The sequence below is a fragment of the Kogia breviceps genome, chromosome 2 (genome assembly GCF_026419965.1).
Source record: "Kogia breviceps isolate mKogBre1 chromosome 2, mKogBre1 haplotype 1, whole genome shotgun sequence".
Taxonomy (NCBI): Eukaryota; Metazoa; Chordata; class Mammalia; order Artiodactyla; family Physeteridae; genus Kogia; species Kogia breviceps.
Window position 1 is genome coordinate 192,569,777 of NC_081311.1, and position 23,808 is coordinate 192,593,584.

Below are 23,808 nucleotides of genomic sequence, written 5' to 3' on the forward strand. Positions count from 1 at the left end.
ATTTTTAAACTGGTAACATCGGGAATAATAACGATTAGAAGAACAAACCTCAAAAGCTTTGAGGAAGAGAACTGTGGCAGCATACTGCACTGGAGACAAGGGTAAGTAAGAGAGCTTGCAAAAGCTGTCGGAGTGTGCACTCCAGAGCAGACAGCCTGGGTTTCAGTTCCAGCTCGCCGGTGTTCTAGGTATGTGACACCTTGGGCAGGTTACTCAACCATCTGGCCTTGGGTTTCTCTCATGTGTAAAGTAGGGGTAACGGGAATATCTAAATCTCACAGCAGGTTAAGTGAATGAATACACGCAAGGTTCGTGGAAGAGCGTCATGAGCTGTACTGTATCTGGAGCGGGTGGGGCTGTTTGTGGTGGTGTTCGCGTTATTTTCCGAAGAGATGATCTTAAATAAGACGATAGTAGTTTAAAATTTAAACCTTAAAGTCGGTAAGCATAAACCTTACTAAAAATCCGAAGACAACAGTTTTTTTATATGGAAAAGAGGGACCTGGCTTCTTTAAACACCGATTTCTCTTAATAAACATTTACCCCCAAATTACCATTAATAATTACCAATCAATATGGGAGATAAAATTAATTTTCTTACAAATTAGCTCCTTCCCCGACAAGAAGTATTCTAAAAACCCCATCTACTATAAGCTCCTCTCTATCTTATTAAGAGATGTGACACTTTTTCTAGCTACAGAATCTTAAATCTCTATTCTTATTTTACATTATTTATAAAATGGGAGTTGATTTAACACTGGTCCATGTTACCTGCCCCCATACAAGATGTCTGACTCTATGCCACTTTTTAAAAAATACAACTTTGTCTTCTTCCAATGTCAGACACAGAACCACTGTTATTCTCAAATGATTTAATTTTGTTAATGTATAAAGAATATACATTAATGATTTAAAGATCAAGATTACCCATGAGATCTAACAGAGAAACCTTAACTGATGTTACCAAGAAAGTGATACCTATCATGACCTTTAAAAATATCTTCCCGAGATCTCTCTAGAAACAGATGAACTGTTCCTAAATTAAGCCATCTTTCTGGAAAATCAATCTGTCCTGTGAATAGCCTTATTGATTCAAATGCTTACTAAAAGAACTCAGTATGATAGAGTATCTGCCCAGATACATAATGTCCATCTAAAATGTAATAAACAAGAGCCCTATGGTTTTAGTTAGGGATGTATTTTATTTGCTGGTCAAGCTGTCTGTTCAACACCTGCTGTTATTACAGGTCATCTTACCAACTGTAAGATCATATGCTTCAGTTATTATAATAAAAATTTAAACTCTTCCAATATAAAATAATAACTGGACCAAATACTAAAGAACTCATCTTTCTACGAGAAGAAACTGATCCACTTGACTGTCTCATTTTCTAAGCCTACCTGGGATTTATCTTGTTCAAGTCTTTTCTTCTGTCTGACAATGTCTTCTAGGTGATACACTGATCTGGCTACAACTGGGTCAATGTCAAACAAATCGTGTGACGTCAGCGAAGTTTCTTGCCGCAGCATCCATTTATAAAAAGGTAAGCCCAGGGGAAGGTCCACCTGAAAGAGAAGGTGCAAATATCACAACAGTCACACCAAGCTTCTAGCACTGCCTCAATTCTTTAAGTGACACTTCAAGAGGTCATTTTAAAAGGTCAAGTAATCCCCAGGGGGAAAAAACATATTTAAAGAACTGTTTCTCTCAGTACATGAAACTGTCCCCATTTAAACTCAATCTGGGGCCGATACTGTTAAAAAAATAAATAAATAAAAATTAGAATACTGAAGATTCCTATTGACACACTGGCCCTAAAGAGTAAGTTTTCAATGATGGACATACATTCTCCACAAGGACCTCAACACCAAGAGATGTTTAGAGGAGTCTTACTCAATTTTGGACCAAGTGAACTTAATTCCACTTCAGTCTGTATTATTGCATATTCGGAAGGAAGAATGTAAAAGACCAATTAGTTATAACTAAAATGAAAAAATGGAACTTCAAAAATAACTGATTAACAGCACATTCTTTCAACAACAGTGAGATTGTAAGCTTCTGAATCTGACATCAGATGAAAACGTCTTACACATAATGACAAAGTATCTCAGAAAATATGAGAAGAAAAAAATGAAGCAAAGTCCAGAAACATTCAAACCTCTCTGTGAATACTAATTTCTTGGGTTGTTTTCACTCCTGCACGTTAATGGAAATTTACTGCAGTTTAGCCACACGCTCATGCTTTTCCTACTGAATTAAAAATCTAATTCAAACACTTAAAAATATATCTTTGAACCCTTGCTACTAAAGGAATGGTCCACAGACTGGCACTTGGGTATCACCTGAATGCTGGTAAGAAAATGTGGAAACCTGGGCCTGACCCATGAACTGCTGAATCAAAATTGGCTTTTAAAATAAATTCTCCAAGCAATTCATGTGCACATCAAGATTTGTGAAGCAGTGTTTTAAAATATAACATTAAATGCAGGGGATTAAGGTACCATCATAGAACACAGGTACAAAAAAATTGTAGAAAAAAAAGGTAATTCTATACTTACCAATCTGAAATCCATGATAGCCTTGGCCATTAATTTTCCTAAGAAGCGAAACTTCATCTTAACTTTTGCGATATGAGCTGGCTTAGCTGTCCTACCAAAGGGAAGCGCAAACAGGCCTTGGAGGTTTTGAATATACTTGGTCCCTTCTTGGCTTCCTATAAAATGAGTAAATCACCAAACTTTAGATGCTATTTCCCAAAACGAGACAGACCCGGTAATTAAGAACATTTAAGAAATTCAGTATTCTCAAAATCAGATAGCAGATCACAGACTGAAGTCCTCTAGAAATTTGACAAATGAGAAAACAAAGGTGAAAAGAAATTAGGTCAGAGAGCCAGGCCCTCTACTGTAAGTTAAATATATACAATGAATTGTAAGGGCCCTTTACCTGAACTGAGTAACAAAGTGACTTAGTCACAGATGAGTATTACCTTTTGGATTGCTAAGAGTTACTTCTTCCCCTCTCCAGAGACCCAAGTCAGCTCTCTGTAGTTCCTGAGATACAAGTGCATAAAACTCCAGTGTAGGCCCCAGACCTGTGCCAACCTACAGAGGAACAGAAGTAGGACAAGTTAAATTTTAGAATCTGTGCTCCCTTTTTTTTTTAACCTGCCAACCTTTTGGCAATGGATACTAATAGCAACTGTTTACCAGAATGTGTTAGAGATTATTTCCCGAACTGTCCTGATCGCCTTGCCTCAGTACAGGTCACCTGGAATGAGAACTAGCAACCCTTTACTATGTCCTGCTTCCTGTGGCCCCAACATTTTAATTGTATGGTTCAAACTCATATACTAATAAGAGTACCCTTGCAGCTATATACCGTGCCCTCAGGGAACAGATGGCACTGTCTGGAATGGATTTCTTTCCCATTCTCTCTTTGGTGAACTGTTCCCCTGGAACCAGCTCAAATGTCCACTCCTTAGGAGAAGCCTCTTTATCTGCCCAAGCAGTTACTTTGCTTCTTTTTCAGAACTTACATTTTGGCTACTTAAGCACTCACCACATGAGACTACCATGATTTCATAACATGCTTGCATACCTCACTTAGGGGTAACTTTAATTCACCTTGTATCCATTGTAGTGCCTGGGCAAACATCAGCCATTTAACAGAGGTTTGGTGAATAAAACACAAAAAGAGGAATGTCTGAACCCACACCAGCACCCACAGTTATTCCTTCATGTTCTACCCAGGTCCTATCAGCTCACACCATAAATTAGACATGCAACTAAAGATAAGTTAATTCCATAGTTTATAAGCTTAATCTAACCACAGTCCTGTCAGGAAGGTTATATTTCACTTACTGACTACTTGTAAATAACGGGTATTATTTCACCATTAACACAGTTACTTTCCCCACTAGCTTAAAGTAAAGATGTACTTTGATGTCGTCCATAAAACGGTTAACCGTAACTTTCCAAACAATGACCTGCTTGGGTCTGGCGAAGCTTTCTAGACCCAGCTCCACGTCTCTGTCAGTACTCCACAGCTGCAACTGGCATCAGCATTCACCTCCTGCTGCAACCAAAGCCTTGGAGCCACCCGTGATGCTTCCCTTTCTGGCGCCCCACGTAACAACCCATCATTAAACACCGTAAGCCCCGCCTTCAAGATATGTTCCAAACTGGTCACCACAGCACCTCTTATCTGGCCCAGTGCTAGAGGCTCCTGAGTGGTCTCTGCAATGGCGCTCTCCACACCTCATGTGCTACTCTCATGGCGTGACAGTGATCCTCATACAACCTGAGTTCACATCATTCCTCCACACCCTCCAAAGGCTCCCCGTCCTCGTTCACGCAAAAGCTCAAATTCTTAGCTCGGCCTGGGTGTCCTATGTGATTCCTTAACTCCTATTTCTAGCCACTGTCATCCTTCAACGGGCAGGGAATTCTGCCTCAGGGCTTTTGCTTCCCTTTTCTTTTGCTAAGAGATAGTCCTTCCCCTAGATAGTAATGACTACTGCTCAAATGTCACCTCATTCCACCCCATCCTCTCCCCATCATGCTCTATCTTCTTATTTTGCTTTAGTTCTTCAGCACACATCCTACATATACATGTACATGAGTGAGTGAGAGTGTGTGTGTGTATCGGCCTCCCCAAACTGAAAGCTCCATGACAGTAAGGACTTTGTGTATTTTGTTCTCCACTCACTCGTGAGCCTGGGAGGAAGGTAGAGAAAGAAGAAAAGAAAAAAAGTGCAGTAACACCTGGTATCCACCAGATGGTGCTTTAAAGCCAGTTAATCCTAGCTCCTTTTAGCATAATTATCCCAGGCTAAACAGAAATCATAGATTAGATCAGCCTATTTCCTTCATCCAAATACTGTTATTGCTAACAGTAAAACAGACTTAACTTATTAAGTGACATGGGCAAAACTGTATACACTTTCATCCCAGAAAGCCTCTGTGAGGGTGGAAGGACCAGGTCACACGTGCTCTGGCGAGTCACCCCTGCACTGGGCTGGCCAGCAACCCTGTAGATAGGCCTGACCCTTCCAGGGATCTTCATCCTACCCAGCCACTCCCTTAAAAAAAAAAAAAAAGGTAGGTACTGTGGTTTTGCTTCATTTGTTTTTAAAGGAATGAGGAGATACAAAATTTGCCAGCCCAAAATGTCTTTTCAGCATGCGGATTATTTACAGCTGAAAACAATCAAGGCCCAAAAGACTCAGGAAGAAACTTTGACCTACTCTCTAACTGCCTAAAAGAATTTAGATAAAGGGCCGGTTCCCACACCAGAGGTATCTGCAAAGAATGTGGGCTAGGGGTGGTGGGAGGAAAACAGGGCTTAGGGATCAGAGTCCACTCGTGTCTCATAGTCTCTGCCTGGCCTGGCAAATATTTGTTTACCAAACATTTGCTCCATGTGGACTGCCTTCCTCCCCACCTCTGAAGTCCCAAACCACTACCCCCAACATCCTCTTTTGTCTTTGGCTGAAGACAGTATTTAAGATGAGGGCTTTGGCCATTTTGGTTACTCAGACTTCCTGTGACCAGCCAAAAGAACCTAGAAGGGTAGAGGAAAATGTCTTCCAAAAGGAAGGAAAAGCATAAAGTTCTAGAAACAAACACAGAAAAACAAAAAAGTCTGACAACTTGTGTTATTTGAAACTTTCAAAGTCTTTCTCTTTCAAAAGCTAATGCTTACATACTAGCAGATACCATGTGACAGATAATGTTGTGTTTTACACATTTTAGCATTTAATCACTTAAACAACATAATGAGGTAGGCACCGTCTTTATGCCCTTTGCTGGGTTAGTGCTGGGGAGTTTACATAACTAGCCCGACTTCACACAGGTAGTAGGTGGCGGCACCAGGCTCCCCAGTCCATGCTCTTAACCTCTCGTCGTCCTGGAGGCATGTACCGTGTGACAGATAATGGCCTTTAGCGGTTTGCTGAGCCCAGAGACTGGCTTAGCTCCTCCCTGGCTTACCAATCATCTCTATTCAAGAATGGAGCCCATTCTGTTCTGACATTTTGGTCAGGATTCTTCTAGAGCTAGTTAGAAAGGCTTCCTAACAGCCGCCAGCTGACTTGTAAGGCTGCATCTGGTTGACAACCCGAGGCCCTAAGCACACATAAAGCCAGCGCTCCAACCCTCCTTCCTCAATGAAGTTGGCTGACAGAATTTTTTCCAGAGTCATCAGGAAAGACACATCAGTGAAAATCATAAAATTGTGATTTCTGTATGAGCATTTCAACCCCGACCTGTGGAACAATCAGCGTGAGGCTACTCTGAACTTAAGTTTAGGTTTCACGTAAGACGCGATCTGAACAGGGGCATGGAGGGTGAGAGAGTAAAGACATTCGTTCCTGAAGAGAGAAAAATATGTTGGAGTAAAACAAAGTAGAAAAAGTGTGTTTAAATAACCGAGCAGAACAAGCTGGCCATAGCAAAGGTCTTACAGTTTCATGAGTAAGAAATGTGGACAGGTAAACATATAAGAGCTGCACCTCTGAGCAACAGGCATGATTGGGGTATAGACTCAAAAGGCCCAAACTTCTTACCCAGCCTCCATTCCATCTGCCTCCCATCCCCTCCAGAGCTTCTCTCCCTTCTGCTGTTCACCACCAAGCCTGATCCTCTGTCCAAGCCACATCCTTTGATTCCTTAACTCCCCCCCACTCTCTTTCCGGAGACAGCCTCCTCATCTGAAAGGCTCATTCACTTGGTACCTATACCACTCACTTTCCACACCCATTCGCACTTTGTCCTGTGTCTCCCCAACTATGCTGTGATCCTGGGAATGCAGGAACTCTGCCGTAACCTGGATCCTGGCACTCTGTATACTTAGTACGTAACTACTTACAATTTTAAATTAGATGATTAAATACTGTTAAACTATTCAAAAGTCTTAATGAGGAGGAGAAAATGCTTAAGAAAATGAGTGAAAAATCAAAGTCATGATTAAAATTACTTGTTTAACTACAGATAGCTTTGTAGATTAAACTGCTACATACACACAGTGCTCACCATGAGCCAGGCACGGTTCTAACTCTTCACCACATGAACTCAGTCACAACTGAGGCTGTACTACAACCCACACTTCACAGATAAGAAAACTGGGAGGCAGAGTTGTTGGCTTTTATAAATAAATAATAAGTAAATGGAGTATTTGGAAATGTTATGTCCATACGTTTCAGATGTCCAAAAACTTAAGTTTTGTCTTAAAAAAAAAAAAAAAATTAAGATACTTCCCTGGTGGTCCAGTGCGTTAAGACTCCACGATCCCAATGCGGGGGACCCGCGTTCGATGCCTGCTCAGGGAACTAGATCCTGTATGCATGCTGCAGCTAAGAGTTTGCATGCCACAACTAAAGAAGCTCGCATGCTGCAACTAAGAATTCCTCATGCCGCAACTAAAAAAAGATCCCACGTGCCACAACTAAGACCTGGCACAGCCAAAATAAATAAATCAAATAAATAATAAATAAATAAAATAAATATTTTTTAAAAATTAAGGGAAAGAGGAAGGAAAGTATCCCCAGGAGACTCAATACTTCAGAGTCAATATATAGAAAATCATTATTTTGAGTCTTTTGGTGTACTGGCCTATTTAGAAACATCTCAAAAGAAACAAAAGACAAAGATTAGAAAGAAGGTAAAGCTGTCTTTTTTCATGGGTGACATGACTGTCTACAACATGGAACAGCAAATTACAGCTCAGGCCCTACTGCCTGTTTTTGTACAGTCTATAGGCTAAGAATGGGTTTTACAATATTAAACGGTTGAAAAAATTCTTGAATAATATCTCACAATGTGTGAAAATTATATGACTTCAAATTTCAGTGACTATCAATAAAGTTTTATTGGAACACAGCCCTGCTCGTTCACATTTGTATTGTGTACTGCCACTTTCATGCTACAAAGCCAGAAGTGAGGAGTTGTGAAGAAGACCACATGGTCCACAAAGCCTGAAATATTTATCATCTTGCTCTTCAAAGAAAAGTTGCCCAAGCCCCGTATCTACAACAATCCTAAATGATCTATTAAAAATTTTTAGAACCAAAAATTAAGTTATCAAGGTCACAGAAAACAAGGTCAACAAAGAAAACTTATTTCTACAAACTAACAGCAACTGGAAATTGAAAAGAAAACAATATTATTTTCAAAACCATCAAAAAACATGAAATATTTGGGAGGAACTTAATAAAACATGTACACGAGAGACCTCTAGACTGCAGTTATTAAGCATACTGAGAGAAGTTAAAGACCTAAATCAGCGAAAGGCTACACTGTGTTCACGCTTTGGAAGATTCAATACCATAAACATCAACTCTCTCCCAAACTGATCATGATTCAACACAAACCTAATCAGCATCCTGTGAGAGGCTTCCCTGGTGGCGCAGTGGTTAAGAATCTGCCTGCCAATGCAGGGGACACGGGTTTGATCCCTTGGTCCAGGAAGATCCCACATGCCGTGGAGCAACTAACCCAGTACGCCACAACTACTGAGCCTGCATGCCACACCTACTGAAGCCTGCACGCCTTAGAGCCTGTGCTTGGCAACAAGAGACGCTACCGCAATGAGAAGCCCGCGCACCGCAACGAAGAGTAGCCCCCGCTCACCGCGCGCAGCGACAAAGACCCAACGCAGCTTAAAAAAAAAAAACGAAACTCAAAACAGATCGCAGGCCTAAATATAAGAGCTAAAACTATACAACTCCTAAAAAAACACATCAGAAAAGATCTTTGAGACCATGGGTTAACGGAAATTTTCTTGGGATACAAAAAGCATAAACCAGAAAGGAAAAAAATTGATAAACTGGATTTCATCAAAATTAACAACTTCTGCTCTTTCAAAGATATTTCATCAGGAAATGAAAAGATAAACAACAGGCTGAAAGAAAACATTTGCAAAACACTTATCTCATAAAGAACTTGTATGCAGAATGTATAAAGAACTCCTAAAAACTCTGATAAAACAAAACCCAATGAAAAAGTGGGCAGAATTCCTGGACACTTCCTCCAAAGAAGATAAGAAATGAAAAGATATACATTAAGTATCATTAAGCATCAGTGAAATGCAAATTAAAACTACAGTAAATCCACTAGAATAACTAAAATTACGAAGATTGGCAATAACCAAGTTTTGGTAAGCATGTGAAGCAACTGAAATTCACATACTGCATTACTGGTGGGAAGGAAAAATGGGGCAGTTACTCTGGAAAACGCTTTGGTGTTTCATATAAAGTCAAAACATACCTTTACCAAAAGACTTAGCCATTCAACCCTGAAGTATTTTATCCAAGAGAAATGAAAACACATGTCTACACGAAGACTTGTACACAAATGTTCACAGCAGCATTACTCATAAGAGCTAAGAAAGTGGAAACACCTCAAATGTGCATCAACTGATGGTTAGGTAAACATATGACGGTATGTCCATGTAATGGACTATTACTATTACTCAGCAATAAAAGGAAACAAACTGATACATGCAACAACATGGATTAGCATTACACTAAGTGAAAGCAGAGTAACACAAATGGCTACATACTATATGACTCCATTTATTATGATACTGTACAAAGACAAAACTGTAGGGACAGAATACAGATCAATGGTTGCCAGGGATTGGGGATGAAGGCTGGGGACTGACTGCCAAACGGTCTAAGAGAACGTTTTGTGGTGATGGGATTTTTCTTTATCCTGATGTAGTTGTGGTTATAGACTGTATACATTTGTCAACACTTAGAAATGTGTATCTTAAAAGTGTGCATTTATGATATACGAGTTGTATCTCAGTAAACCTGATTTTTTTAAAAACGCAGTTCAAACATTTTGGAAGTTATGTTTAAAACCTTTCACTTTAGGTTGATAAAACCTAAAGATTACACAAACACTTGCTCTTCTGCCAGGAAAAAAAGAACCCGTCTTTTATTATGCAATTTAACCTCGAAAAATGGAGAACTTAGAACAAATCATTCAAGAGAAAACACAGCACATCTCAAGTTTTGAGATAAATTTCCCAATCGTCTTTTAGAATTTCACAGGACCAAGAAACTCTAGTGACATCTTATCAAGAGCACAAGTCCACACAGCCTCATAAGCTCACCTCATTTTCATACTGAATTTCTAACATGGCCCGTGAGCTGCCGAGATCCTGCATCACAGACTCTGCTTGTTTCAGCAGCTCCTCTCTGTTCACAGTACGCTGCAAAGGAAAGTACAAACTTTGATAAACAGGTGGCATTTCTCTCAGTGCAAAAAAAAAAAAAAAAAAAAAATCAATTCAATCATTAAAAATTACTTCTTAACAAAGAAGCACACCTCAGAAAAGGTTTTAAGACATAGCTGCAGTGCTATAAACATCGACAGCATCCTGCTGTACATGAAGAAAAGCTAGATGTGAGTGTGGTTATTAGCTTGAGCCCAGGGCAAATTCAGAAAATTCAAGTTGTTGAAGAAAGGATCTCTGTAACCTTCTCAAACATCAATGAAATTCAGGGCTGTGGCTCCATGAAATCTCATTGGGTACATTTATTATAGTTTGGTGATGGAGAAATAGGTGTGGAGGTGACAGGTGAGCTGGAAACCTACTGGCTCTGACTGGCAGAGATCCTACAAGCACCAGTGCAAACATCTATTAATGAGATGCACAGGGATGAGAAAGGTCTTGATAGCTTTCCAAATTCTACCTACACCTTGTTTACGGAGGAACCCTAACGATAAAGATAGGATTTAAGAACAATGTTCTTTTGTTTTGCTTCTCATTCTTCCCACTCCCCCTTTTTAAGCCATTACTAATGGTTTTTGTGAGACTTCTGGAGATAGAAGTTTGTAGGAAGACAGACTTGAATAAGAATCCTCAGCAAGAAAACGGCAGATGAACAAAGACATGCTAAGTAAAAGGCAGCGCAGTGTGCGAAGCGCAGGACGAGACTCAGATGTGAACGGGCCAGCGCTGTCCGGTTTACAGTGATCACCGTGGGGCCAGGATTAGAAGCACAGGAAGATGCAGTCAGCAACACGCGGCTGACCGGTATAGAGACACGCACTATATCAAGGATTTTGTTCGTCTCTTCCAATTGCAGTGATTTGCTAAGAGAATGATGTGGATTTGATTAATTCTACCTATTGCATAAAGGGATCAATTATAAAAGGGAAATATGGTTAGAGTTCTTAATTTAGAAAGAAAAGGAAGGAGGTCTCAGTGAAAGAAGAGAAGGGTCTTCCTTGGCACAAGAGTTATGGAGACTAAAAGAGAAAAATTGTAGAAATCATTACAGAAACTGGGATGGGAGGGAAGGACTCTTACTGGAGAATAGAGAAGAATCCCAAGAGACCCCAAGAGACTGATAGGCAAACATGGCTAACACATATGATAAGAAGATAAGCAAAGAGGTAACTGTGACTAAGATAAGCCCCTAAACCAATAGGGATAATCAAATGCATCGCATTTCGGGTTTTCCCATTATCAGTATGACTTATCTTTAAATATTTTGGGGAGAAACTTACCTTTTTTCTATCCAATCTAGGTGCAACTCTGCTATCTTGAGAATCAGACTGGTTGATTTCTGGGTTGGTATCAAGTAATCTTTGCATTGCTCGGTCCCGATCAAATGCAGTTACATAAAAAAGCATTTGCCGGGTATCAAAAGGGAAGAAAAACGGGCTGTAAAAAGATGCAATATAAATTTATTAACTGAATTAGAATCAGAAACCATTAAAAAAAACCCTAGCTTAGAAACAACTTTTGATATGATACAGATTAATAATTATAATGTAACCAATAAAAATGGTCTACTCAACTAATTTTGAAGAATTTTCATAATTCTTGCATGAAATTTTTAAGTGATCAAGTAATAATGCATTAAGCAGCCATTCACTATGAAATCTGAAATTCAACCATTAAAGTCAAGTCCATCCAAGGTCATCTTTAATCTACCCAATGGCCTTCAGTAAGCATAACATGACTAGTGAAGGCGAAATTTTAAAATATAATCACCACCACACCAGGTTGCCAACCCATCCCATTCCACCTACACACAAGTAATGGTTTCACTAAGTTCACGATTTTCCTCTTGGTTTTGACATCTGTTAAGTCACTCAAAACTGCCAAAAGGCAGCTGCTTATTTTTTATTTTTAACATCTTTATTGGAGTATAATTGCTTTACAATGGTGTGTTAGTTTCTGCTTTACAACTAAGTGAATCAGTTATACATATACATATGTCCTCATATCTCTTCCCTCTTGCGTCTCCCTCTCTCCCACCCCTCTAGGTGGTCACAAACCACCGAGCTGATCTCCCTGTGTCATGTGGCTGCTTCCCACTAGCTATCCACCCTACGTTTGGTAGTGTATATATGTCCATGCAACTCTCTTTGTCCCAGCTTACCCTTTCCCCTCCCCATATCCTCAAGGCCATGCTCTAGTATGTCTGTGTTTTATTCCCATCCTACCCCTAGTCTCTTCATGGTATTTTTTGTTTTTTCTTAGATTCCATGTGTATGTGTTAGCATACGGTATTTGTTTTTCTCCTTCTGACTTACTTCACTCTGTATGACAGACTCCAGGTCCATCAGCTGCTTATTTTTAAAGAATGAACTCTGCAGTACCAAGGCCCTGCTGCCTCTTGACATATGATTTGGGCAGTTCTTGACACAGAACTGTCCAGAGCATTGCGTATGATTAAGCATTCAGCATCTGTTCTGTACAATACGGGTAGCCACATGAGGATGTGGACGGTATGACTAAAAAACTCCATTTACAATTTTTCATTTTAATTCATCTACATGTAAGTACAGCTACACGTGGCTGGTGGCTCCCATATCCATCAGTGCAGTCCTATAGTCTCCAAGAATGTAGGTCTGGACCCAAACAGGCTCAGAGAGAGAATCAACCAAACTCCACCTTTGGTATCCAATTTTATGATGGAAGAGGGCTGAATCTCCTCACTAAAAATCCTCGTGTACTTCCCTATTTCATATATAAAGATACTATCAAGTAGAGCTAGTACCGGCCCCAGCTCATCTAGCCTGTTTGGATGCTGAAGCTACACTATTAAGCAAGCTATGATCAAAAACCACGTTAACGAACACATTTAAATAGGTTTGCTAAAGACTATGTTTTTGTAACAAGATATATAAAGACCAACACAAAGAGAACACTCCCAAGCCCGCCACTACAGAAGTGATTGTCTTACCAGGTTTTTCCTAGTTCAGTAAGCCATGTTGGGATGTTTCCTGTCATGATTACTAAAGGATCCTGAAGCTGCCTATTTGCTTTTGCTGTCAACTTACTGTTAATAAATTCGCTAGTTGGGATAATCTCCTTGCACACTGCATTCTGTAAAATGTTAAAAAAAAAGTCTATTATGTAGTAAAACATTAGGATTATATTCACTATCGTCTCCTTTATTCCCAAATACGTATGCAGAGTGCCGAGATTTCCCCTGCTTGTTTCCAACATACAGCTTCTTGTTGGTATGTCCCAACCCGAATGACAGCTTTCACAACGCACAGCTGAGACAGCCCCAACCCCAAGTGCCACTGACATAGCAGCAAACGCTTCATGCGGGGCCAGCTCCTTCACACTTCCCTCCACTAGAGAAGTGTCACAGGCAAGCATGCAACTTTCACTTGAATTTAATACACATCTTAAATAAACGAACTTTTAGCTAAAGGTACCTAAAGATTTTTTAACTAATAAATTAATGTTAAATTTTTATGTGGTAGCTTAATTTTATAAATTATAGCTAGAGAATATTTACAAGTCTGCCAAGAGAACTAATGCAAGAACACAGGCCGGGGGAAAAACCAGTGCGGGAGAAGTTCCCACTGCCCAGTATACTGTGCTTCACTGGGCTAGGATCCATGCTGTTCAGCTGAATCATTGTTGCTATTTCTAGTACCACAGGAAATTGATCAAGCACTAGACAGAAGCTAAGAAAGAACATGTAATGGACGACACATCAGGGAAAAGTTCCAAAGTAGGCAACATTACTCACATCATACAAGTAATACCAGTATCGACTGATGGCATGTAAAACTCTTAAAAGAAGAATCACATCTAATGAAGGGTCTTCAAAAGTTATATTTTCAGGTGGTGTGGGTATGAGGTAAACTTCTAAAGGATTTGATACTGACGGGCACACTCCATCTAGAGGGCAAAAGATCGAAGTTTGATCAAAGTGCTGATCAAAGTTAAAAAGGCAGAGTCAATAAAGCCAGCATCATCTCAACACGCCTAAAAACAGTAACCACGAGTGGTTAAGATTTAACGCTCGGTATCTTATTAGTAGAGTACTGATAGCTTGAACATTTTTTTTCCCTTTTTATCTTACAGATAAATCACCCAGGCTTAGGCAAATTTCATTTTCTCTCCCATACTCATACATTGTAAAGGAGAAAAACTGAGTCCTTTGCATTTCTCCTTTATATCAGAAAAATGACTAACAATAAAATGGCCAGAGAGGAGTAAAGAAAAGGTTGTTTAAACTTAAGTTCACTGTTATAGAAATTTCCTGGATTTTTTATATCCGGTTTAAGATGGCCATGTAAGATAAACAAATACTCCCAAGTTATAAATCTGATACAAATAAGATTTGGTTATTTAATCCAAGACTTAGGACATGATAGACTGTGATAGTTTCCAAGTAGGATCTGCAATTCCTTTGTTCTTAGATCTCATAAAGTAATAACATTAAAAAAAAGAGAGAGAGAGAGATTGAAACTGTTGCCATTTACTTCTACCAAGCAAAGAAATTAAAAATCACAACACTATCTCTGCATAAAAGGGCAATTGTTGTAATACCAAAAACATAGAAAACAAATATCTCAAATACCTTTTTATATAGAAAAGACTGCATTTTATGAAAAACAAAGTTGCTACAATGCCCTTACTTCTGTGGACCAGGGAAAATTTCATCAACACCAGTGTTTGGAAATCCCTGCTAAGGGCTGGTCCCCAAGGAACGCAGCCTACTGGGAGGTAAGGCACTGTTACCATCTTATAAAAAAGAAAGGGAGGAAATGAGCAAAGTAAGACGGGAAGGAAATACTACAGAGGAAGGTAAGTCAATTGGGAGGTTTTACTACTTTCTATAGTCATTTTATAACCTAGCAAAACTTTCTATTCCTTCTATAATTGGTGGATCACACTATTATAATGAATAACAATAAAAATTAAGGGCCAACCTGCCAATGTCCGGCCTCTTCTTTAGTGCATATGTTCTACTAATGAAATTTGTTTTTGCTTTCATAAAAACATGGATTCTTCAGGGAAAGAATGGTAAGCTTTCCCCAAAATTCTTTCAAGATAACTTTTCACTTTCTAGACATTAAAGTCAAGGGTTCAATTAAAAGCAGCCAAGCGTTTGTAGTAATTCATATTTTTATAAATTATATTAAAAGATTTTACTACTAGATATAAATCACTCCGTCAAAATCTTCCAAGACCGGAAGACTACTTGCCCCACGGCGATCTCCTTGCCCCTCTACACAGCACTTACCGTTCCACAACTCATCGTGCTTTTTTGCATTTCTAGGGGAAGTTTTCGTTGGAGCTGTTTGGGCTCTTCCTCTTTTACCACCAACACAGTCTTTATTGCTTTCTTCATCCTCTCTCACGGGTTTGTACCTAAAGTAATGAGAGTATGTAAACCCAAAGTAGATTTTAAAATGGCAAATTATTCTGCAAGGCCAAAGTGGAAGCCACAGACACCGCAGAGTTACCAGAACAACTCCCTGAGGGCTATCCTCTCTCTCCCTAGCTGTGGGTCTGGAGAACTGCCAATGGAACTGCTTCCTAGAAAAGATCACCTAGGAGGGGCCACCTGAGAAACTCCAGGAGATGGCTCTGAGAAGAATCACCCTGTTTAAATAAGTAGTAGACATTCACCAACAATGCAGGAAGCTGCATCCAAATGACTCTAAGGGCTCAGAGATGCCAAACTTCGTACTACCTAAAGGAACATCATCTTACGGAGACATTTTTGCCTTATTTAAGGACTTGAAATGAAGCTGCTAGAAAAGTAGATGCAGATTATGATTATTTATTGCCCAAACACATTTTCCAGTAGACTTAATGAGGAAGCTAAATACACACACACACACACACACACACAAAGATGGAACATTTGAAGTGGCTTTTAATAGTAAAACATAGAATTTAGAGTCCTCTCTCCTTATGCAAGCCAGCCAGTAACAGGAATTCCAAAACACACGAACAGTATCAATGTTGATGAAAAACCAAACAAAATCATTTTCAGACTTGCCATATTGTATGAGTTTTCGTCCAAATACCAGCTCTTCCTAGAGGATTGCTCTCATCATCCGTGGATTCCCGTTCATCTTCGGCCTGTATACTGAACTGCCTTACTGCCTGATACACAGTCATGTTATACGGTAGCAAATGTTCTCCAATGTAAAACTGTAGCCTGTGTCGTACATTTCCTGAATTTAAGAACTGAGCAGCCTAAATAAAGCAAAACAAAATCCATTGAAGCTACAGGCCCTGAACTTTACACATTAAAACTTGGTGAGAACAGCACCTTACCAGAGACTCGTCTATTTCCTCATCAGAGCCATCATCGTCACTGTCTTCATCATCTTCTCTTACTCTTCCATACCCTAAGGACCCAAGAAGTCTGTTAAACTCCTAGCAATTTCACGTGGCAAAGAAAAGCCTATATATACTGGTTAAAATAACACATTCCTAGAAAAACACGTATATTACATTTTGATCTACAAAGCAGAAAGATTAAGAAAACTGTCAGATACAAAATGTGATTTCTACTACATTCCACCAGGATAAAGTAACTCATCACCCAATCAACCAAGTAAGCAGTCAAGCCCTACAAAATTTAACATTTCTACATACTACATATAAAATAAATGATGAGTACACAAGTTCCTGATGCTAGGTTTTGACAGAAGCAGCAATAGGGAAATAATTTCTATATCCCTTAATATTAACTTCATCTCAAATGTACATATAAACACACAATACACATGTACAGAAAGTACCTCTAACTACAAGGTATCTCTCGATAGCTTGCACCAAAGCCAGAGGATCAATCTTGACAGGTCCACCCTTCCACTGCTTCACATTTGCACAGTCTGGATGTCTTTGTAACTGGCATTTTAACTGATGTGTGTTGAAAAATTTTAAAGCCTGTGATCCTCTGTTGAGAGAAAAGCTCAAGATAATTTGTGAAAAAAAAGTTATTCTATTATTTCCAAAGCCAACATACACTAACTAAAATAAAAGCAAGATAATACAAACTGCATTTTTGAGACACAAAGTAGCACTTACCAGTTATGTATATAGTAAAGCCAGCAATTCCAAGTTATTGGAAAAAACATTTTATGATAAGAAATAAAAGAGGATGTGTACGCATGCATATGAAAATGTTAAAACAACTTTTCATCTCTGTCCCACCATGAATCTATGCAAGCGGAAATACCTCACCATTGAGATTTAATTATTTCCCCAGGATAAAAATTCCTGAACCATTTGGGCATGCTCACTTCTGCAATATTTTGCCATTGCCTACTAAATCCTATTTATTTAAAAACAAACAACAAACCCTCTCATTTTTGCTTTCAAAGATCTCAGCTACAAAATTACTTTAAAAACTAACCTTTAAATTTTACTTTGCTATAGTCTTTTGAGTGAAGCAGTTTAATAGCTATACCAGTCTAGACCTGGTAATGATATTCAACTGCTCATTTCTGAAAAGGTCTGGCAAGAGTAAGATGAGTTTAAAATGCAGTTATCTACAAGGTTCCATAACGCATGCAAACAGGGGTGTGGGAAAGAATATTCCATTATATTGATATATACATATGTAAACATACATATTTTACACAAATTTAGATAAAAATGAAAAACACTATGGTTTTCTCAAATATATTTGAAAGTGTCCCTTTATTTCATAAAAATCTTCCAGGACAGTTTAATAATCAAAATTAAATACCACTCTTTTCAAAGCAGAAAAAAACCTAGTCCACACTGATCACTTCATTATTCAATAATGCATACTGTTTTAATTCAGTCAAAATTTTAAATGTCTTTAAAACACACCAGACTGTGTTTTTTAAAACCAAACTTTTGAAATTTTCTAGGCTGCTAGTCATAATATTCCAGGAAGCATGTAACATTCTGTAAGAACACAACAATGAACTGAATGAATTTTTCTGTAGCACTTCATGAGTCCTGTAAAACTACTATATTACGGAAAAAAATAAACTTATTTGTTAAAGCCCATCAAAATGCAAAGTTTTTGCAAAACCACTTAGATCACATATGAAATCACATTATTGCACAGAAAGTAAACATTTTATCATCCATATCTACAAGCTTCTTGGAGAAAAGCTTTATATATTAAAGTACATCAACTTAAGGAAAACTAAGCCTATTACAACTTGCCAGCACAAGTTGGTTTTATATTTTCAAAACATCATGTTTAAGATACGGGGTTCAACTTTAGGGATAAAAATTATTTGATTCACACTTCAGAATATTTAATTTCTGCGGTCCTTATAGATGAGTGTTCTTTGAGCAGACCAAGATGTCACTAGACCTCTTGCCACCTTACCTCAACAAAGTTAAGCATCAAGTCCAATGGCAAGGGCACACCTAGGCAATGATCCTTACCTGCCTCCTGTGCCATTTCCACTGGGAAAGTCATGCACTTTGACTGGAAATTGTTCCATCTGGCTGAGGCAATTGTTCATTTTGTGAACTAATGCCAACAAAGGCGCATTTCCCACTGGTTCTACTCTTCCAATGGGCTCTTCTCCAGGAAGCTAAAGTTATAAATAAACCAATAGGTTAAGCAAGGCCTCATGAAAATGGAATGCTCAACAAGAAAATTTAATAGGCAGTTTTACAAAAGATCTAATCCATTGTACCTTTTTTGATGGATTTGGTTAGAACAGTGTTTCCAAAGAAATTATTTCAATGAAGACATTCTTTCTGTATAGGCCCACAATCCCATATTCACAATTCCTAAGTCCAAAAGGCTTGAAAACACAAGTCATTTGGTGGCAAAACCTGACTCAGACAGACACAAGGCCATTTGGAGTCTTTATTCAACCTTTATTTAGTAGGAATAGTCATATGTTTTGCTGCAAAAATATCTAATGTGTACAAAGTACTGTTCAGAATCCACTGGGGATATATCAGGTAATACGTGCTGTATATAATGTATGGTAGAACTCGTGAAACCCATCCAGCCCCAAGGCGTTTCAGATAAGAGATTACAGACCTATAAGCATGGTATAAAACTATACCCAATATCGCTACACATCTAATGATTCTCAAATAAACATCAATTCTGCTTTAGGTAGCCGCACAAGTTAAAATAATACAAGCAATGCCTGCAAACACTGAAAAGACATGGTGACACTGTTTCACACGGGAGACCTGTCCTTCGCTCTATTACACAGCTGAACCAGAGAATCTTCCCTAGGGACGCCTTCTCTTAAGCATTACGAACAAGCAGAGTGATGCTGAGTCACCCGTGTCCAGGTTACTCCCTTGCTCTCACCCACTGAGGGTGAAGGAAGTGAAGTTACTCTGAGGCTTCTGGTCTCATAAGCCACATTATAAGTGGTGATTAAGTACTCGTCAATGAAATGGTTAGTTCTGTGTTTTACATACAAAATAGAAATGTGTATGCCTACTCTATCTTATGTCTATAGCTACATTACGTCTACTGTATTTCCCTTAAAAAAAATATACTGCAAACTGCAATATGTTTAAAAACAGACATTGAGAATAAAATATATTCACAAGTGAGAGACTACTATTAATGGCTTGTCTGACAGAAAAACAAAGACTCAAGATTCATCAACCACAGAACAGGCCCTTGCTTCAAGTCACCATTTCGTTGTTTTACTATTTACCTGATGTATAAAAGACCAATGAATCCAACTGTGTATAACAAGCAAGCTAAAAACTTTACCTCAATACCTTGACCAAAAACGACTCGAAATTACTACTGGGATGAAAATATACACACTAGTGAACAACGACGCTGAAAGTAAGACACGAAGGCGTTATTATTAGATAACTTACTGGAGAAGAAAAAAATACATGAAGGAATCTCTTTAATCTGATCTCTCTGCTCACAGCATCCTTTTCGCTTTTAGATGTCAAATAAAGCAACAGCTGCTTCACAAATCCACTATGTTGGATTTCAAATGATGAAACATCTGACTCTGAGACTATGCTACGGATTTCTACAAGGCACTCAGCTCCACCATCCACCTGAAAGAGTTGAAAACAATATTTACTGATTGAGACAGTCTTTACTAAACGCACAATTCACATTTCCCCAAAAGCAACTGGATACTTTCTTAACACCTTTAAAAAAGAAGGCAGGGGCAGGTGGTGCATTCTTGGTAGAGCTTTGAAAAATAACATCTTACCTACACACACATTCACAAAATGTTACTACTTCATGACAGAAAACCAGTAACCATACTAACATTAAAAAAAAAAAAAAACCTTCATATTCAACTAATGGAGTTGTGTTAAAAAAATTTTAAAAAGACAAAGGATGAGAATACGAATGGAGGAATAGAGCTACAATACCAAAATGAAAAGATATAACAAGAGTTCAAGGTATGGCTTTATATTAGTACATTTAAAGTCTGAATGAAACAGACAATTTCTTGGAAAACATGTACTACTCATATTGCTCAAAGTATATCAAAAATGGAAACAGAGTCCGATGAAACACAAAAGGCTTAGTTATTACATCTCTACCCTCTCTGAGTACTCTCAGGCCACAGGTACACAGGGTTAAGGAAGGTCTTCTCAATGCTAACACCTGTAGCTGAAGAGGACTGAGAGAAGAGATGTGCTTGAGGGACATCTCTGAAGTCTCTTCATTTGTCAAGAAATAAGGGAGGTGAAAGAAAGAAAGTCAAATACCAGATGTCTAGCCCATCTAATGATAAAATGATGCACGAAAAGTCAAGGGACAAGTTAAAGAAATGTCAGCACCGAAGGTACATGTCTGGCTAAAAAGCTAGAGTCACCAAGGAAAGGAAGAGCAGGACGGAAGAGACGCCGGAAGAGACAAAAGAGAACCAGCCAAATGCACCAGTCACGGTACCTGGAGGTTGAGTTGTTCGGTTGCAGCACAAAGTCTCTGAAGGACATTCAATGCAGGGTTGCTTCCATCCATGTTCTCAGAACTGAAATAACGCTCTACAAATTTATGCGCCTGCTCTTTAATCCAACCTTTGATTTTTTCTCTGCCAGAAGGAAAAAGATATTAAAGTCTCGGTGCACACAGAAAGGATTTCAATTGAAACTTCTGGTCAAAGGCAAACAGTTGCTACATTTAAAATCCTTTATAAGCCGATGCTTATAACTAGTAAATTCAGATTCCACATTAACCCAATTAAGTTTCAGTTTTAAAGTGGGCTAGGATATACCTAGAGAAATGCACAGGTACTTAAAATACATTTCAGGTCATTACATGAAGACCAAAGAAACAGTTCTAACTTCTAGGGACTCTCAGGACAACCTAAGAGTTTCCTGAGTGTTCACCTGAAAGCAATTTTACATGACTGTACTCTAAGGTACAGATGTATCTGCACTGTCCTTTGTTTATGTTCCCTGGAGAGCTGAAGTAAAGAACTAAAGACAAGAAACATCCACCTGTTAGGTGCACAATTAGCTATGACAGCTGAGACCTCGCTGTTTAAATTACGAATTCTGATGGCTTCAGAAATATATTTGCTTAATTATTTTTATTAACTGAAGTTCAGAACCACCAACCAACCAAAGCAATCAACCAAACAAAACGAACTTGTTTTCCCAATGGAATTTGATTTTTTAAAATTTCTTATTTGCAGAAGTAGTACTCCTTGCTGGTATGTTACATCCAGAGCCAAAAAACAAAACAATCCTTAGGATTTTAAAGAAATAATTTTTTAAAGCCATAAACTGGTGTGAAATAATTTAGCTGACAGAGTTCTAAGTTTCCGAAAAAGGGCTCTGCTCTGAGAGCCTTACCTTCCGTTGTAAAGGGTAGAGCGTGCATGTACGTGTACAGAAGAAACGTCGGCTTTCCCTTTTCCAGAACAGAACTAAAGGATAGGTTCAATGGGAAACCTATTTGTTTGGCTCTGAACATACACAACTCCCAAGGAGACACGTTGAAAGGAATTTTAAAATGTGAGACTGGAACGCAGGACAAAGCCAGACACAGGGTTCAAGAATTGAGAATCGGCTCCGTCCTTGAGCTATGCCACCTCTGAGCATAAATTAAAGGTCTGTGTCCATGTTTCATCTCCATATAATAAATATGCTGACTGAAAAATGGGAAGTTTTTCTGACCTGAGAACACAGGTGACACAGAACCCCCCCACGTTACCTGTTATTGGATATGGTGTCCTTTGAGGCGGCCCTGGCAATACCACTAACTCCCGCAGCTCGGGCTGGTTCAATGTTGTTGCTGTGAGACTGTGCACTTAACCTTCCCCACGTTTTTGGATTCAAGCTTGCCAGGAAAGAAGATTTAGGTGACTGAGTAGTGGTGGGGCTTTTAGCTATGAAAAGAGAATGATGATTAAATCATTTCAGTGCAATCGATGTAAACCAACTGAATTTTAAGATTCTCACTCTTAATAAATTAGATAAAAGAACTAAGAACACCGGGAATTCAGGAAACTCAGGCATGCTTCAAAGCTATCAGCAATTTTAATGAAGTACGTATCCTTAACTGCTACCACCTTCCCCTTTACTGCCTCACAGTTTCATCACAAAAATTACCTTGATTGTCTACTTTGTCATCATCTCTTGGAGGTGAATACTTTGGCCTTCTTGATCCTCGTTTTGGCAGTCGTTTTCTCTTTAGAACATCACTTAATCGACTGTCACATGGGAAAACATGGGATAAGTTTAGCACTTACCATGATTTAGTATCATCACTCAATTAAAAGCTAAAATGGCAGAATATTGTTATAACAGGGTATTTTTCATTTAGTGATTAGTTAATGCCAACTCTGAACCAATGTTCTAGAAGTGTATATACACAGAAAATGATTAGTTCAGAAAATAGTTAGCTATTTGACTATACTGAACTACTAAAAAGAAAACCAGGGACCTCCCTGGTGGTGTAGCGGTTAAGAATCCACCTGCCAATGCAGGGGACACGGGTTTGAGCCCTAGTCCGGGAAGATCCCACATGCCGAACTAAGCCCGTGAGCCACAACTACTGAAGCCCGCGCCTAGAGCCCGAGCTCTGCAACAAGAAGCCACCGCAAGGAGAAGCCCATGTGCCACACTGAAGAGTAGCCCCCGCTCGCTGCAACTAGAGAAAGCCGGCGCACAGCAACGAAGACCCAACACAGCCAAATATAAATTTAAAATAAATAAATAAATTTAATAAAAAATAAATTAACTTAAAAAAAAGAAAATCAAATAGAATATCTCATTAATCCTGTGTTAAACTCCATTATTAAATGCAGTACATACATAAAGCATAGGAAACAAATATGCAATGCATAAACTAGAAAAAGAATGTTAAATTTGAGTACCTTATTTCCTCCCTAACCTAAATGACAATAAGTAAAATACACATAGCATTGAGTGTTAATATTATCAAACTACTTTCCAATACTACGCAAAGGAATTTCATGGTGTGTAATGGCAACAACATCCTAAATGAATGCACTTGTAAGTACTTTTTAATTTTATTTTATTTTATTTTTTTGCAGCACGCGGGCCTCTCACTGTTGTGGCCTCTCCCGTTGCGGAGCACAGTCTCCGGAAAC

The 23,808-nt window shown here is 38.8% G+C and overlaps 1 protein-coding gene across 45 annotated transcripts in view; it reads right to left on the reverse strand.

Moving 5' to 3' along the window:
- TRIP12 (thyroid hormone receptor interactor 12) overlaps positions 1-23,808 on the reverse strand; it is a 142,677-nt gene that overhangs the window by 7,587 nt on the left and 111,282 nt on the right. For 23 of the 45 annotated variants that reach the window (XM_067027087.1, XM_067027082.1, XM_059053040.2 and 20 more), the window contains 16 exons: positions 22,805-22,905; positions 22,407-22,581; positions 21,138-21,279; positions 20,093-20,284; positions 18,668-18,819; positions 17,035-17,207; positions 16,565-16,638; positions 16,284-16,483; positions 15,519-15,646; positions 14,016-14,167; positions 13,212-13,354; positions 11,524-11,680; positions 10,121-10,219; positions 2,991-3,105; positions 2,560-2,714; positions 1,402-1,566 (listed from right to left, as the gene is read on the reverse strand). In XM_067027087.1, coding sequence (XP_066883188.1) covers positions 1,402-1,566; positions 2,560-2,714; positions 2,991-3,105; positions 10,121-10,219; positions 11,524-11,680; positions 13,212-13,354; positions 14,016-14,167; positions 15,519-15,646; positions 16,284-16,483; positions 16,565-16,638; positions 17,035-17,207; positions 18,668-18,819; positions 20,093-20,284; positions 21,138-21,279; positions 22,407-22,581; positions 22,805-22,905 — 2,323 coding nt within the window. The remainder of the gene's footprint in view (positions 1-1,401; positions 1,567-2,559; positions 2,715-2,990; positions 3,106-10,120; positions 10,220-11,523; positions 11,681-13,211; positions 13,355-14,015; positions 14,168-15,518; positions 15,647-16,283; positions 16,484-16,564; positions 16,639-17,034; positions 17,208-18,667; positions 18,820-20,092; positions 20,285-21,137; positions 21,280-22,406; positions 22,582-22,804; positions 22,906-23,808) is intronic. The other 22 variants (XM_067027102.1, XM_067027091.1, XM_067027111.1 and 19 more) reach the window with 3 other exon arrangements.